Raw genomic sequence first — 12,666 nt, 5'->3', positions numbered from 1 at the left:
CAGAGACAGTTATGTTTAATTAGCGAGTCCAACTCTGCATTGCTAATATAAAGTATATAGCAGTAGTAGTCGGGCCTTTATAATCCCAGAGATATCCCTCTCTTAGCTAGAATTTATAGCAACCATGGTACCATATTAATTAAATATGAAACATCTAGGTATTATCTCATCCCAGATCATTAAAAAAAACTCTAGCAACTGTACTGGATATCATACGCTCTGCCTGGTGAAAAAATGACATCCCTCTGCTCGATGTGCCACCATTGGTGGCAGGAGCTGCTTGCCGTTACGTGCTGACAGAGTTGTCGCCGATGTCCCTTCATCATGCAGTGACAACCTTAAAAAAAAAAAGGTCAGCGATGACTGAGTTGCCTTTAATGGCCGTTACTATGTCCAGACATATCAGTCAAACAGTTTGACTTTGTACTTTTACTCTCCTTTATGTTACCAACATTACAAACAAATTGTGTTTTTCTTTTATTTTCTTTGCAGCTGCCATCAATGTAGATAACTATGTGGTTAAGACTATGATAAGATTAAAATAAACTACTGCCTATGGGTTATATCCGTTATTGAATCGCATTGGTGCTGCAAAGCCCTTTAAAACTACATCAACTATGCAAATAAAACACCTCATGACATGATCTTTTTATGTTACACAAACACATTTGTTGTTGCTCAGTCCCAAGATTTCCCCTTTAGAGTGAGGGCTTTTTTTGTTTTGGCATGACACTTGTCAATGTCATATTTTTGCTGCGTCTCTCAAAGTGGAAATTTTATCTGGCGATCTCATTAGACCCGATCTGTAATTGGAAGGTTGCTTGTGCTTGGTTGTGACAAACTCTGGCCAGTCCATGCCCTGTGAGCAGAATGAAGGGCCTGTAGTGGACTAGTGTCAGTCTGTGTGACATTATCTGACAGGCTGAGGGAGTGAATGATGGCTTTTCATAAAGAAGAATGGCAGCTTTATAGACCACCAGCTGCTCCGAAACACTCTCCTCTAACCTCCCACCCGATGCATGTGTGTGTGTGTGTGTGTGTGTGTGTGTGTGTGTGTGTGTGTGTGTGTGTGTGTGTGTGTCTGTGTGGAAGACTGAAAGGATTACTCAGGTTATTTGAGTAACTTGATTCTAAAAAATGCTCTGCCTCGAAGCTTTGTTAAATTCCTATCTCGGCATTATGCGGCTGCTCAGCAGGGAACATTGTTCCACACTGACCGTTTTGGAGGAAGCCAGAGCTCCAGAGTGCGACCATTTTTGGCGCATATGCGACCAAAAATCAGTGAAGTGCAGCGGGTCTGGTTATGTGTGTAGCGTAATGTTTTTTTAGCTTATTTTTTCCCTTTCTTTTTTCCTCATCTTTATTCCTGTTTATAGTCATTGACTGAATGTGTTAAGAAATGAACAGTGTATATGGGAACTATGTACAATGTTAATTTTTGTCCGATTACTCGATTAATCAATGGAATAATCGGTAGCTGCAGCCCTATATGAATGTGTACAGCACGCTTCTGTGTATGGGCTTGGGTTGCATGGATTTGATTAGTTTGCATAGAGACAGCTTTAAATAAACCAAAAATCTCAATGATTTTTGCCTTGAGCAGGGTCCATGTTGCCCCTAAATATAGATTCAGTTCACATTGATAAAATACCTTAAACGTTCCCCACATCTTTACTGAAAATTGCCAGAAATATTTCAGGTCTTCTGATACATCTGCTGACGCGTTAACTTTCCAACGCGGGTTGTTACCAAATTCCAGGAAATAGCACAACAGGGACGTGGATAAACAGGACGATGCGGGCCAAGACATAATTGCCGTCACGAACATTGAAAGAAGAGAAGCGTCTGCTGGCAAATAAAAGGTAGGAGGCAAATAAAGGTAGGAAGCTTTCTGGCATTATTTTGATATCAGTGAGTAGCCCAACGCATATCGCTCTGAACCAAAGTGATTAAGATAAAGGTGAGAGGTGTGGATTCAAACCACATGCATGCACTGTTCAGTTAAAACAAGAGGGGGGAGATAGAGTGAAAGGTGAAACTTCCCACTGCAATCAGCCCCCCCTCCCTGCAGAGCTGCAAGAACTGGAGGATCGTGCTGGTGTCTCAGTGGTGCCTGTGAGCTTTGGCTCGACTTAACTGCTCGCAACGCGGGCTTGTGTTGCCCGCTGGAGGCGAGGCGGGGGAAGACACGCAAACAGAAGGTAAAGACGAGGCGCTCGGAGTTCGCCCTCCCCCTCCCTCCCCCGCTTGCTGTAGCAGCGGCAAAGTGAGGGACAGTTAACTCCACACTTTCTCTCGCCGAAGTGCAGCCGAGAAAATGACCCCCAGTTGAAGAGCCGAGTGTCGCTCTTAACATAACACACATCTCGATGCAAACAAATAAATAAATAAGAGCAGAGCGGCATGTGGCGCTGCCATCCACAGGTCTGGCGGTCTCACCCAGCGCGCGCTCCCTCTCTTATTTATTTATTTTTATTCCCGTGATGCGCGTGTCCGCCGCGAAAGCCGGAGCGCTCCTCGCTCCTCTCCCCTCTCCACTACGCGTCCTCTCCTCTAGACAGCATCCAGAACTATAGCGCAACCGTCCCCATCACTCTTTTCCTCTCCTCCTCTTCTCTCTCTCACCGCCAGATCTCTCTCCACTGCGTCTCTCACCCCTTTGCCCCCCCTGCTCCCCAGCTCTTATACTCCTCTGACGCACGACAGGGAAACAGACCCGAGGAAAGAAAGAAAAGACAACAACAACAAAAAAAGCAGCTGCTGACCCAAACCGTCGATATGACACACAGACGACTGCTACTGCTGCACCGGACAGAGGCAAGGTCCTGAAACACCATCACCAGGATACACTGTTGTTGAGCGCTCGCCCGGGGGGCGGCGACGGTGGCGGGGGAGGAGGAGGAGGAGGAGGAGAGGGGAGGAAGAGGAAGCGAACGGGCACAAGTCGAGGGGTTGCATTTTAAACAAACTGCTTAGAGAAGAAGAAAAAAAAAGGAGACGAGAAAGAAGGGGGAGAGTCAGAGTCACCCGAGAGCGAGAGTGGGGAGATTGCATTCCTATCACGTCTTCATTTCTCTCTCTTTTGCCTCAGCCACTGAGCGAGGGTGAGAGAAAGAGAGAGAGAGAGAGAGAGAGAGAGAGAGAGAGAGAGAGAGAGAGAGAGAGAGAGAGAGAGAGAGAGATCTAACACGATTCATACTAGGGGTCTTTTTTCCTGATGCTGTCCAATTGCAGTACGAAACTAAGGTGAGTGCTTGAGCTATGTTTGCCTGTGCTGGAGTGCATCACGAGGGAAACCGTATGCAGGTGTGTGTGCGTGCGTGCGTGCGTGCGTGTGTTCGTGTGCGTATCGGTGTCTGCTCTGCATAGCCATGGACTTCAAAAAGGGACAAGCACTCTCCGTAGCCTACGTCGAGGATAACGGATCTTAGGGATCCAGTCGACTGATCAATAGCCGTCTCTTCCGTTATTCGTCGTTTCCCTTGCCAATGTCACGACGAAAGGCTACTGCATTATGCTTGGCATGTATTTCAACAAGCGCTCCGCTCGGTATTGACAGCAAGGTTATTTGGGGGGAAAGAAAATCCAGTAAGCGAGAGCGGGGATCCTTGACCGGTTTGGATAGACTGGATCTTGTCAGATGCCGTCATTTTTTTTCGCAATAGCTCGATTTGATCCAAATTAAGATCGCATTTAAAGTGCCACCCACGGCCGGCAGCACTTTTTTTATTCATGTAAGTAGCCTGCGGGGCTGTGGAGAATCTGCCCAGCTCCGTGGCTCATTCACACGCGCATATCTTCCTCTCTTCCTCCTCAATGCCCTACTCTCTCTATCCCCCCCCCCCCCCCTTTCTCTCTCTCCTTTCCCCCCTTTCCCCTCTAACGGCTCGGTCACCCCCGTTTTCTTGTTCTTCTTCTCCTCGCAGCCCGGCATCGGACGGTGAGCGGGACGCACCGGGCAATAACAGAGCACATCGCTGGAGGATATGTGAAGTTGGAACCCGCTAAACTAAGTAGGTACACCACCCGATCCGATACACCCAAGGGAGTATCATAAGGCAGGCGGGATTTTATTTATTTAATTGCTTTGAAAGGTCGTTGTTACTTTTTAGGGTTTTTTTTAATCGCATCTGCGCTTTTTTAAATCTATATATATTATGTATCTATCGTGGAAGCGGAATCGATAAATCCTGGAGGATTACGTACGCGGAGGCGAATGGAAACAGTGATTTTTACTGTGAGGAGATCGTGTTCAAGGATCTTTTTTTCTTTTCTTTTCTTTTTTTTTACATCCTGGTGCGTTTTAATATCACGTCTTTTTTCGGGGGGTGGGGGGTCTTCTGATATTTTGCTTTTCTCCCCTCGAGTTTCTGTTTTCCTGGCGCTGTGATTGTGGTTTCAGCACCACGGACAGCGGCTCTGCTCCGGCGGACGGTGTCATTGCAGTGAAGAAGCCTCGTTTGAACGGACATGACCGTGTGTGCGCGTGTAAAAGTCACAGCATACTGTGCATGTGTGTGACTTATTCCACTTAACGCCATGGAGACACTGAACGCAATCTGCGATATGCCCATCTTGTTTTTCTTCTTTTATTTTTATTGTTTTAACCAAAGCGACATTTGTATTACGAGATGATAATTAGTTTCCCCTAATTTGTCCTGTCGTTTATACGTGTTATGTATTTCTAGGCCGGGTCTGCTAAAACAGCCTCGTGAGCTTCTCGGAGCAGCAGCTTCGCCCACTGCGCTTTTCACTTGTGCCGTTACTCCCATAATCCTCCGACGGAATCACCGATAGGGAAAAGGCAGAAGAAGTTGTATTGATTGTGTGTTTGGCGGATCGTGGAAGGGTTCAGTTGCAGTGAATAAGTCGACAGTTTGCGGATTTTTACGTGAGGCATGTAACCCAGGAAAACGCCGTGGGCGAATCGCCTCGGCCCCGCTGTTTTCTGCACATCACCATCTGCACACATTTGATCTATTGGACTATGTCCCCGTTGTTTTGTTTTTGTTTGTTTTCACATCCGTAAAGTCTATCTATGAATTAACATAAATATCAAAACATAAATGTAGATGTGACGTGGAGAATCCTTTTAACGAGATGGATGTTCGCCATGTCCCTGGACATTCCTCATCTCGTCCCACTAATGGTCAACGAGCTGATACCTATTCCGTTCCCGTCCACTTCCACACTGCTCATTTACCGAAAGAGGGATTGAGGTCTCCGTTATGTAATAAATACAGCAGGGGGACGGTGTCTCCTCAGCACTAACCTCACCCACCTGCTGTTGCCTTCGTTTATTCACAGCGATAAGCATCTCTGAGGTGATTTATTGCGACCTCACCAGCATGTCTGTTGTATAATAAATGGCAAGTCCCCCTCTTCACCAACGTTAACTGTCTGGATGTAGATATTTGTTTGGGTTGCTGGGCATCATGTTATCCATTAAAATGCGCTGCGTTTATATCACATTTGAAATATCTAACATTAAATGTATTTCTGCAATGTCACCCGACTGATCATTGGTACTCCACAGCTGTCTTCTATTCTACTGAAACTAATGCATATGTCCTCTCTGTCTCTCCCCCTCTCCCTCTCTGTCTCTCAACTCAAACTTCCCTTTCTCTCTGTGAGGGTGTGTGTACTTCTGCTTGTATTCGCTACCCACTCCCTCCCTCCCATCTATTCTCTCTCTCTCTGTTCTTTGTTGCAGTGCTGTGAAGTGGCTCTGTCCCTGGAGCCAAGACTTCATCCCCTCGGTGTCAGCGAGGATGCTGTGGGTTACCTTGCTGAGCACCATAGCCTTAGGATGGACCACCCCGATCCCACTACTAGAGGACTCCGAGGAGATCGACGAGCCTTGCTTTGAGCCCTGCTACTGCGAGGTCAAAGAGGGAATCTTCCACGTCCACTGTGACAGTAAAGGATTTACAAATGTCAGTCAGATCTCCCAGATATGGAGCCGGCCGTTCAAGCTCAACCTGCAGAGAAACTCCATGAGGAAGCTGTACTTCAACAGCTTCCTCCACCTCAACAATGCCATATCCATTAATCTGGGTAATAATGCCTTGCAAGATATCCATGCAGGAGCTTTCAATGGCTTAGGAATACTCAAACGGCTGTTCCTACACGAAAACAAACTAGAAGTTTTCCGGAATGACACTTTTCTGGGGCTGGAGAGTTTAGAGTATCTGCAGGCGGACTACAATGTTATCAAACGGATTGAAAGCGGTGCATTCAGACACCTTCACAAATTGAGAGTGCTCATACTAAATGACAATCTGATCCCCATGCTCCCAAATTATCTTTTCCGTTCTGTGTCACTCACACATCTGGACCTGAGAGGAAACAGACTAAAGACATTGCCGTATAAGGGCACGCTGGAGTACGTTGGGAGGAGCTTAATGGAAATCCAGCTGGAGGAGAACCCCTGGAACTGTGTGTGTGAGATAGTCCAGTTAAAAACCTGGCTGGAGAGAATCCCTTATACAGCTTTGGTCGGTGAGATCACGTGCGAGTACCCATTCCACTTACATGGGAAAGACTTGCGGGAAATCAAGCGCAGTGAGCTCTGTCCACTGCTCTCCGATGCAGAGATTGAGGCCAAGCTGGAAATTCCCCGGATCCATTTCAACAACGAGAACACATGGCCTACCAAACCTTCCTCCATGCTCTCCTCCTTTCACAACACAGCCTCTTCTGTGGAATACAAGGACAGAGTGAAGCCTACCAAAAAACCACGGTCCTCTAAGAACCCCCCAACCCCTCGTAGCATCTACCCAGGACACAACCAGCCCCCTGTTGCTGGTTACCAAACAAGGCCTCCCATCCCAATAATTTGTCCGGCTGGATGTACTTGCAACCTTCACATCAATGACCTGGGGCTAACCGTGAACTGTAAGGAGAAAGGCTTTCACAACATCTCAGAGCTCCTGCCTCGTCCCCTCAATGCCAAGAAATTATATCTCAGTGGGAACTTAATACAGAAAATATACCGTTCCGATTTCTGGAACTTCTCAAGTTTGGATTTACTGCATTTAGGGAATAATCGGATATCCTACGTCCAAGAGGGCGCCTTTATCAACCTGCCAAATTTGAAAAGTTTGTATCTGAATGGGAATGACATTGAGAGACTCACCCCTGGGATGTTTCGGGGGCTCCAGATGCTGAGTTATCTCTACTTTGAGTATAATGTCATACGTGAAATACAACCCAACTCCTTTTCCCTGATGCCAAACCTCCAGCTGGTTTTCCTCAATGACAACCTGCTACGCTCCCTGCCCAATGATGCGTTTGCTGGCACCAACCTTGCACGCCTCAACCTCCGCAACAACTACTTCATTTCCCTGCCTGTGCGTGGCGTTCTGGAGCATCTGACCGCCATTGTCCAAATTGATCTCCATCAGAACCCCTGGGACTGCTCCTGTGAGATCATCCCCCTCAAACAGTGGCTGGAAAAGCTCTCCTCTGTCATCGTTGTGGGGGAAGTCATCTGCAAGACACCCGAGTTCGCGTTTGGAAAGGACTTGCGTTTGCTGGAGATGGAGGTCATCTGTCCTGAGCTCAAATATTCTTCAGGCCCCTCGCCAGCCCTGCCTGGTGGGGATGTCCTCACCACGGGGAGCTCCGACATGGGGGAGGCACGTGGGAGAGGGGCTGTCCCGCTGTCGGTCCTCATCTTAAGCCTACTCATCCTCTTCATCTCTGCTGTGTTTGTGGCTGCCGGGCTTTTCGCCTTTGTTCTCCGTCGCAGGAAGAAGCTCCCCTTCCGGAAACGTTCCGAGGTAGATCTGACGGGGATCCAAATGCAATGCAGAATTTTTGAGGACCCACCGAGGCAGAGCAGTGCCGGTAACACCGGCACACCAGAGAAACCGACACCCAGTATGCACACACACACTCACACTAGTCACACACATGCCCACGGTCATGTTTATGATTACATCCCCCACCCTGTGACTCAGATGTGTAACAACCCCATCTATAAACCTAGAGAGGGGGAGATAGCAGAGGAAGACAGAGCGCAGTTTTCAGAGAAGAAAGACAATGGTAGCAGCAGTAACTACAGAACCTTGTTAGAGAAAGAGAGAGAGTGGACCCTGGCCGTCTCCAACTCTCAACTCAACACTATCGTCACAGTTAACCACTCAACGGCTGACATGGCAGGATTTCATGAGAACGGAGGTCTCTGCGCTACAGTAATTGACAGTCAGAGGCCCACACCCACAGTAGGCTTTGTAGACTGTTTGTATGGGACAGTACCCAAACTAAAGGACATGCATGTGGCGCATGCGCACCCACCAGGCATGCAGTACCCAGATTTGCAGCAGGATGCACGGCTGAAGGAGACATTGCTTTTCACGGCGGGGAAAGGCTGCTACCCTGACCCATCCCAAAGCGATTACCTCGAGTTAAGGGCCAAACTTCAAACCAAGCCGGATTACCTCGAAGTCTTGGAAAAATCTTACCGGTTTTAACATCTCTAGCCCATGGAGAGAAAAAAAAACAAACAACACAAAATCAACACATTCACTCCGCCACCTTCGACAACAAAAATCACCCAAAACCAATATTGAAAAAAACAAACTTGAAAAAGCAGCATGATATGAAATGAAATATAATATTACAGTTACAACAAAGTTACCCCCCCTCCCAAAAATCACTTTGGAGGAGAGGCCATTCTCAGATATTTCAAGAAGTGCCTTTTTTTCAGAGTAGCCAGCAATGTCAACAGCCGTTATTTTTATAATATATAAATAGCTCTATATGCCCAAGAGAGTGCAAAAGTGGAATGAGAGTGGCACCGGGGAATAAAACATACAAAACATCCGAAAACACATCCGTCACGAAAACCCCCTTTTTATGGAGTTACCACGATGCGCAAGACGCACGGGAGCTGGACGTCTCCCTGACTTTGGGGGGGGGGGGGGGGGGGCGGGGGGTTCCTTTCTGTACTCTTTCCCCCCCGACTAGGATGTACAAACACCCGGAGGCCGTGCACATAAAGTTTGTAGGAAATGATGGAAAGAGAGAAAAGATACATATATTAAAATGAACTGCAGTTTGCTGCATGCACTCGCTTCAGTGCAGGAAGCGAGGGGATTTACTCAGAACTATCACATCACATTATGAACAGAGATACTGCAACGCATTTACAGTTCAGTGTTATTTAATTTTTATATCTTATTAATATGGTTATTACTATTAATGAGGACTTCTGTCTATATCAGGGTGCTTCTCGTAAAAAAGGACACGCCGACGCACGGATGGTAAAACATTTGTGAATATTATTATAAGACGACGCTCAAGGTTTTTCTGGATATTTCCACGCACTTTGTTGACCCCTCCCCCCTCCCCTCCCACCACCCCATTGCTTCTGGATTCCTCCATCGTCACCCACTAACGGCTTTGTAGGAGGCACTTTAAATGTTTTCTCTCTCTCACAAAGATTTGAAGAAAAATGTGCATATATTTATTCTGTAATTTCAGTGAAGAATTTAATTGTAAAGGTAATGTTAAATCAATGTATAGTGATTATGCGTCTGGTATAGCCTTCTTAATAAAAACAAACTCTTCAATCAAATGATGAAAGGGTTGATGCCACGGGAACCTGTGTGTGGAGCACATTTGACAGGCTGTGTATTTTGGTGTCTTGTTAAAATGGCATGCTGAAATTGTGGCCAACCATCATGAGGTAATGCTGCCGGAGGCGGAAGAATCGCTGCAGAACCAATAGAGTGCTAGACAGGAATGTAGTAGAGGGCAATAACAGCTGCTAATTATTTTTCGATTAGTACCAGTTTCATTTACCTTTAAAAAGGGAAAGGGTCAATTCACATTTATTTTATTTTTTTGTTTTTTTTCTGGAAACTATAAATCTCTTTTTCTGTCTATTAGAAATGTGTCCTATGATCTTCAGCTGCTGAATATCATAGTGTGCTATTTCCTTTTATTTATTTGCCACTACATTACTGGTCCCAGTTGGATGTTATGAAGGTAAAAAAAAAAAAAAAAAAAAAAAAAATACAGAAAACGCAATGCCAGAACAAGTCATGTGAACACTGCTGGTTTTGAAGTGGATGATATGACTGGATATACCAAATCAGTGAGGCACGCTGCAATTTTAATTATCTAAACGGGTATTGCTGATGTAGGCTAATGAGCAGTAATGGAGAGGGCGATTGAAAACGCGATTGGGAGTCGCTCTTTGAGTTTGCGCATCTTATTTCTGACTCCCTCCATAGTAGCAATGTGGATTCAGTCCACTGGAGGGCGATAAAAAGGCTTTCATATTCAAATGTGCATTTAGTAGATTGGATGCAGTTTATTATGTAATGCACAAAATGTTGATCTTAATCATGTCTCATAATCGGTAAAAAATATTTTTGAATACATCTATAGATAAAAAAAAAACATTAATTCCAGTGCAGTTTCACCCATTTCATGCTTTTTTACCCCTCATCTTTTTTCTTGCTTTATTTCAACTAATTCCTTGAAAATGTCAGAATAAAGCAGGCCACTCTAACAGAATCAACTAAATTAAATAGCTTTTTCATTTTTTTGTATTTTGCCCATAAAAATAATATAGTAGTCCCACAGCAAACATTAATTGCTTAATTGTTTTGCTGTGATTTTTTAATATTTTATACAAGCCAGATTCGTTTTGAGGACCAAATAGTAGAAGTAGACAAATAAAAAAACAAAAACAAGGTTGAAGCAGCTGTGGAGTAAATATGGTGTTACAGTACACATCATCCTAGTGCTATGTCCTTTTTCTCTTTCTGGAGTGAAATTTTTGATTTGGGGAAGAAAAAAATATGATGCAATCTTGATGTCTATAAATTTGTGAATATTTATGAAAAGGAGGATGCATTTCTTTTTTTATTTCTTTTTTTAAATGGGCATGCGATGCCGTTTGCTCTGATTTCAATAGGTTTAGGATTGATGATCTTCAGTTGCATTTGGGTGTTTTCTCATATGTGTCGACTCACGCCAAGTGGAAGATATGTAGCAAACCACGTACTTCACTGTTAAACGGGACGGCCCTTAGCTAGTTTAGAGCAGTCACCACCGTGACAGGTCACCAACGATCCAGTCCACAAGCTGACGTAATACCAACCAGTTTGACCTTGTGTTTGTATTCATTGTTTCCTTTCTTTGAGAGTTATTGTTGATCCGATGAGGTCATCATCCTATAAAGCAATTGTAAAGCATGGTAGCGTCACCATCGAGGCTCTCTGTTTTCTACTCCTAGAAAGTTTCGCAATGCTGTACCCCCCCCCCCCCCCCCTTCCATGTTCAGCTGCCCCACCTGCTTGGTCTGCTCCCTTTTTTTCCCCTTTAACTTGATCACGTATACACTCTCAAACACACACACGTTAAGCCTTCCTTTCCCTGACCAAGACGTTAGACTATATGGTCAGCATTTTCAGTGTGCACTCAGTTTGATTAAAAACATAATGCATTACTCTGTTAAGCCCAACCCTCACTACCATCACCCCTTCCCCTCAAATGAAGATATAAATAAAGTTTTGGGATCATTGATGATTTTTTTTTTTTTTTTTTTTTTTGCTATAGTCCCATATAGCATCTATATGGTAACCGTTTATCCTCCACTCCTGTCACCCAACCCCCCATAATATTTCACCAGTGAGTGCTGGGCCTTGTCCCATTATACCATGCTGAGTGGTTTTATCCCAATAAATCCTCTTGTTATCCTGCACTAATATCTCCAAGTGATTTCATACTTTTGGTGAAATAATAGGTACGGGCAACCGGTAGGATTGAAGATTGGCCAAATGTTTCTTTTGTGTGTGTGTGTGTGTGTGTGTGTGTGTGTGTGAGAAATATAAACAGTCATTGCTTGTTTGAATCTCTCTCTCTATTCAGTCAGTGCTATTTGAATTTCACAGTGGATTTAACCTTTCCTTCAACATCTCTCTTGTGGTTTGTACGTTGGCAAGACTTCAGCACGGTAAAATGCAGTGTGTGCCTTTGTCCTTGGCTTTCTCGGTGTCTCTGTCCCTACCACTACTTGTTTCTATAAGTCTCTCTCTCTCTCTATTTCCCACTTGTGTCTTCGTCTCTGCTCTGATGCTGAGTTTGTATCGTGTTCCATTTTGTTTCACCATTCGTGAACTGAGCGTCACAGTTTACCTGGCACCATAGGCTTGGGATTAGTTATTGTTTCAACCATATTCATAAGATGTTGCCGGTCTTTGGACAAATCAAAAGGTTTAGTGCATCTCCATTTTGAATCATTCAGACTGTCTTCTAATGCTGTGCAGACAAAATGTCTACCATCTTACAGACTCTGGACCCTTTGTAATTTGAATGTAACCCACACACGTTAATAAGCTGTGTCATGCATCTCCAACACCTTGGCTCTACCTACTTCATGAAGATAAACTCTGTGACGGATTGATGATGGCGTGTTGATTGTCTAGTGACGGTTACTCTGAAAACTACTGGCAAGAAATCGCTATGCTGTAAATGTCCTGTGAGGCTTCTTCTTTTTTTTTTTGCTCCAAGTTGAAATTATAATAACGGTTGGCAAACTTTGCTTCAGGCATTCAGCTTAGAGAGTCTTATTAGCACATAATGCAGAAAATAATCCAGCAACGCATGCTTATTAAAAACACAAGTAATGGCACATAATTCTGTATC

General features: G+C 44.8%; 1 protein-coding gene across 2 annotated transcripts; it reads left to right on the top strand.

Annotated features, from left to right (window-relative positions):
• Positions 1-2,554: 2,554 nt before the first annotated feature.
• slitrk3a (SLIT and NTRK-like family, member 3a) lies at positions 2,555-10,803 on the top strand. 2 transcript variants are annotated; one of them, XM_084018982.1, is made up of 3 exons: positions 2,555-2,822; positions 3,927-4,013; positions 5,714-10,803. In XM_084018982.1, exon 3 carries the CDS (start codon positions 5,772-5,774, stop codon positions 8,475-8,477), a length of 2,706 nt encoding a protein of 901 aa, XP_083875108.1. In that variant the 5' UTR covers positions 2,555-2,822; positions 3,927-4,013; positions 5,714-5,771; the 3' UTR covers positions 8,478-10,803. The 2 variants fall into 2 exon arrangements, with proteins under 2 accessions (XP_083875108.1, XP_083875109.1); XM_084018983.1 differs by lacking the exon at positions 2,555-2,822 and adding an exon at positions 3,100-3,246.
• Positions 10,804-12,666: the final 1,863 nt, after the last annotated feature.

The sequence above is a fragment of the Eutrigla gurnardus genome (genome assembly GCF_963514095.1).
Source record: "Eutrigla gurnardus genome assembly, chromosome: 10".
Classification (NCBI taxonomy): Eukaryota; Metazoa; Chordata; class Actinopteri; order Perciformes; family Triglidae; genus Eutrigla; species Eutrigla gurnardus.
Note: the sequence above shows the minus strand (reverse complement) of the source record. Positions and strands in the feature narration are given on the sequence as shown.

What these genes read in the sequence shown, in the direction of transcription:
- slitrk3a (XM_084018982.1), top strand. Translation starts at nt 5,772, where the DNA reads ATGCTGTGGGTTACCTTGCTGAGCACCATAGCCTTAGGATGGACCACC.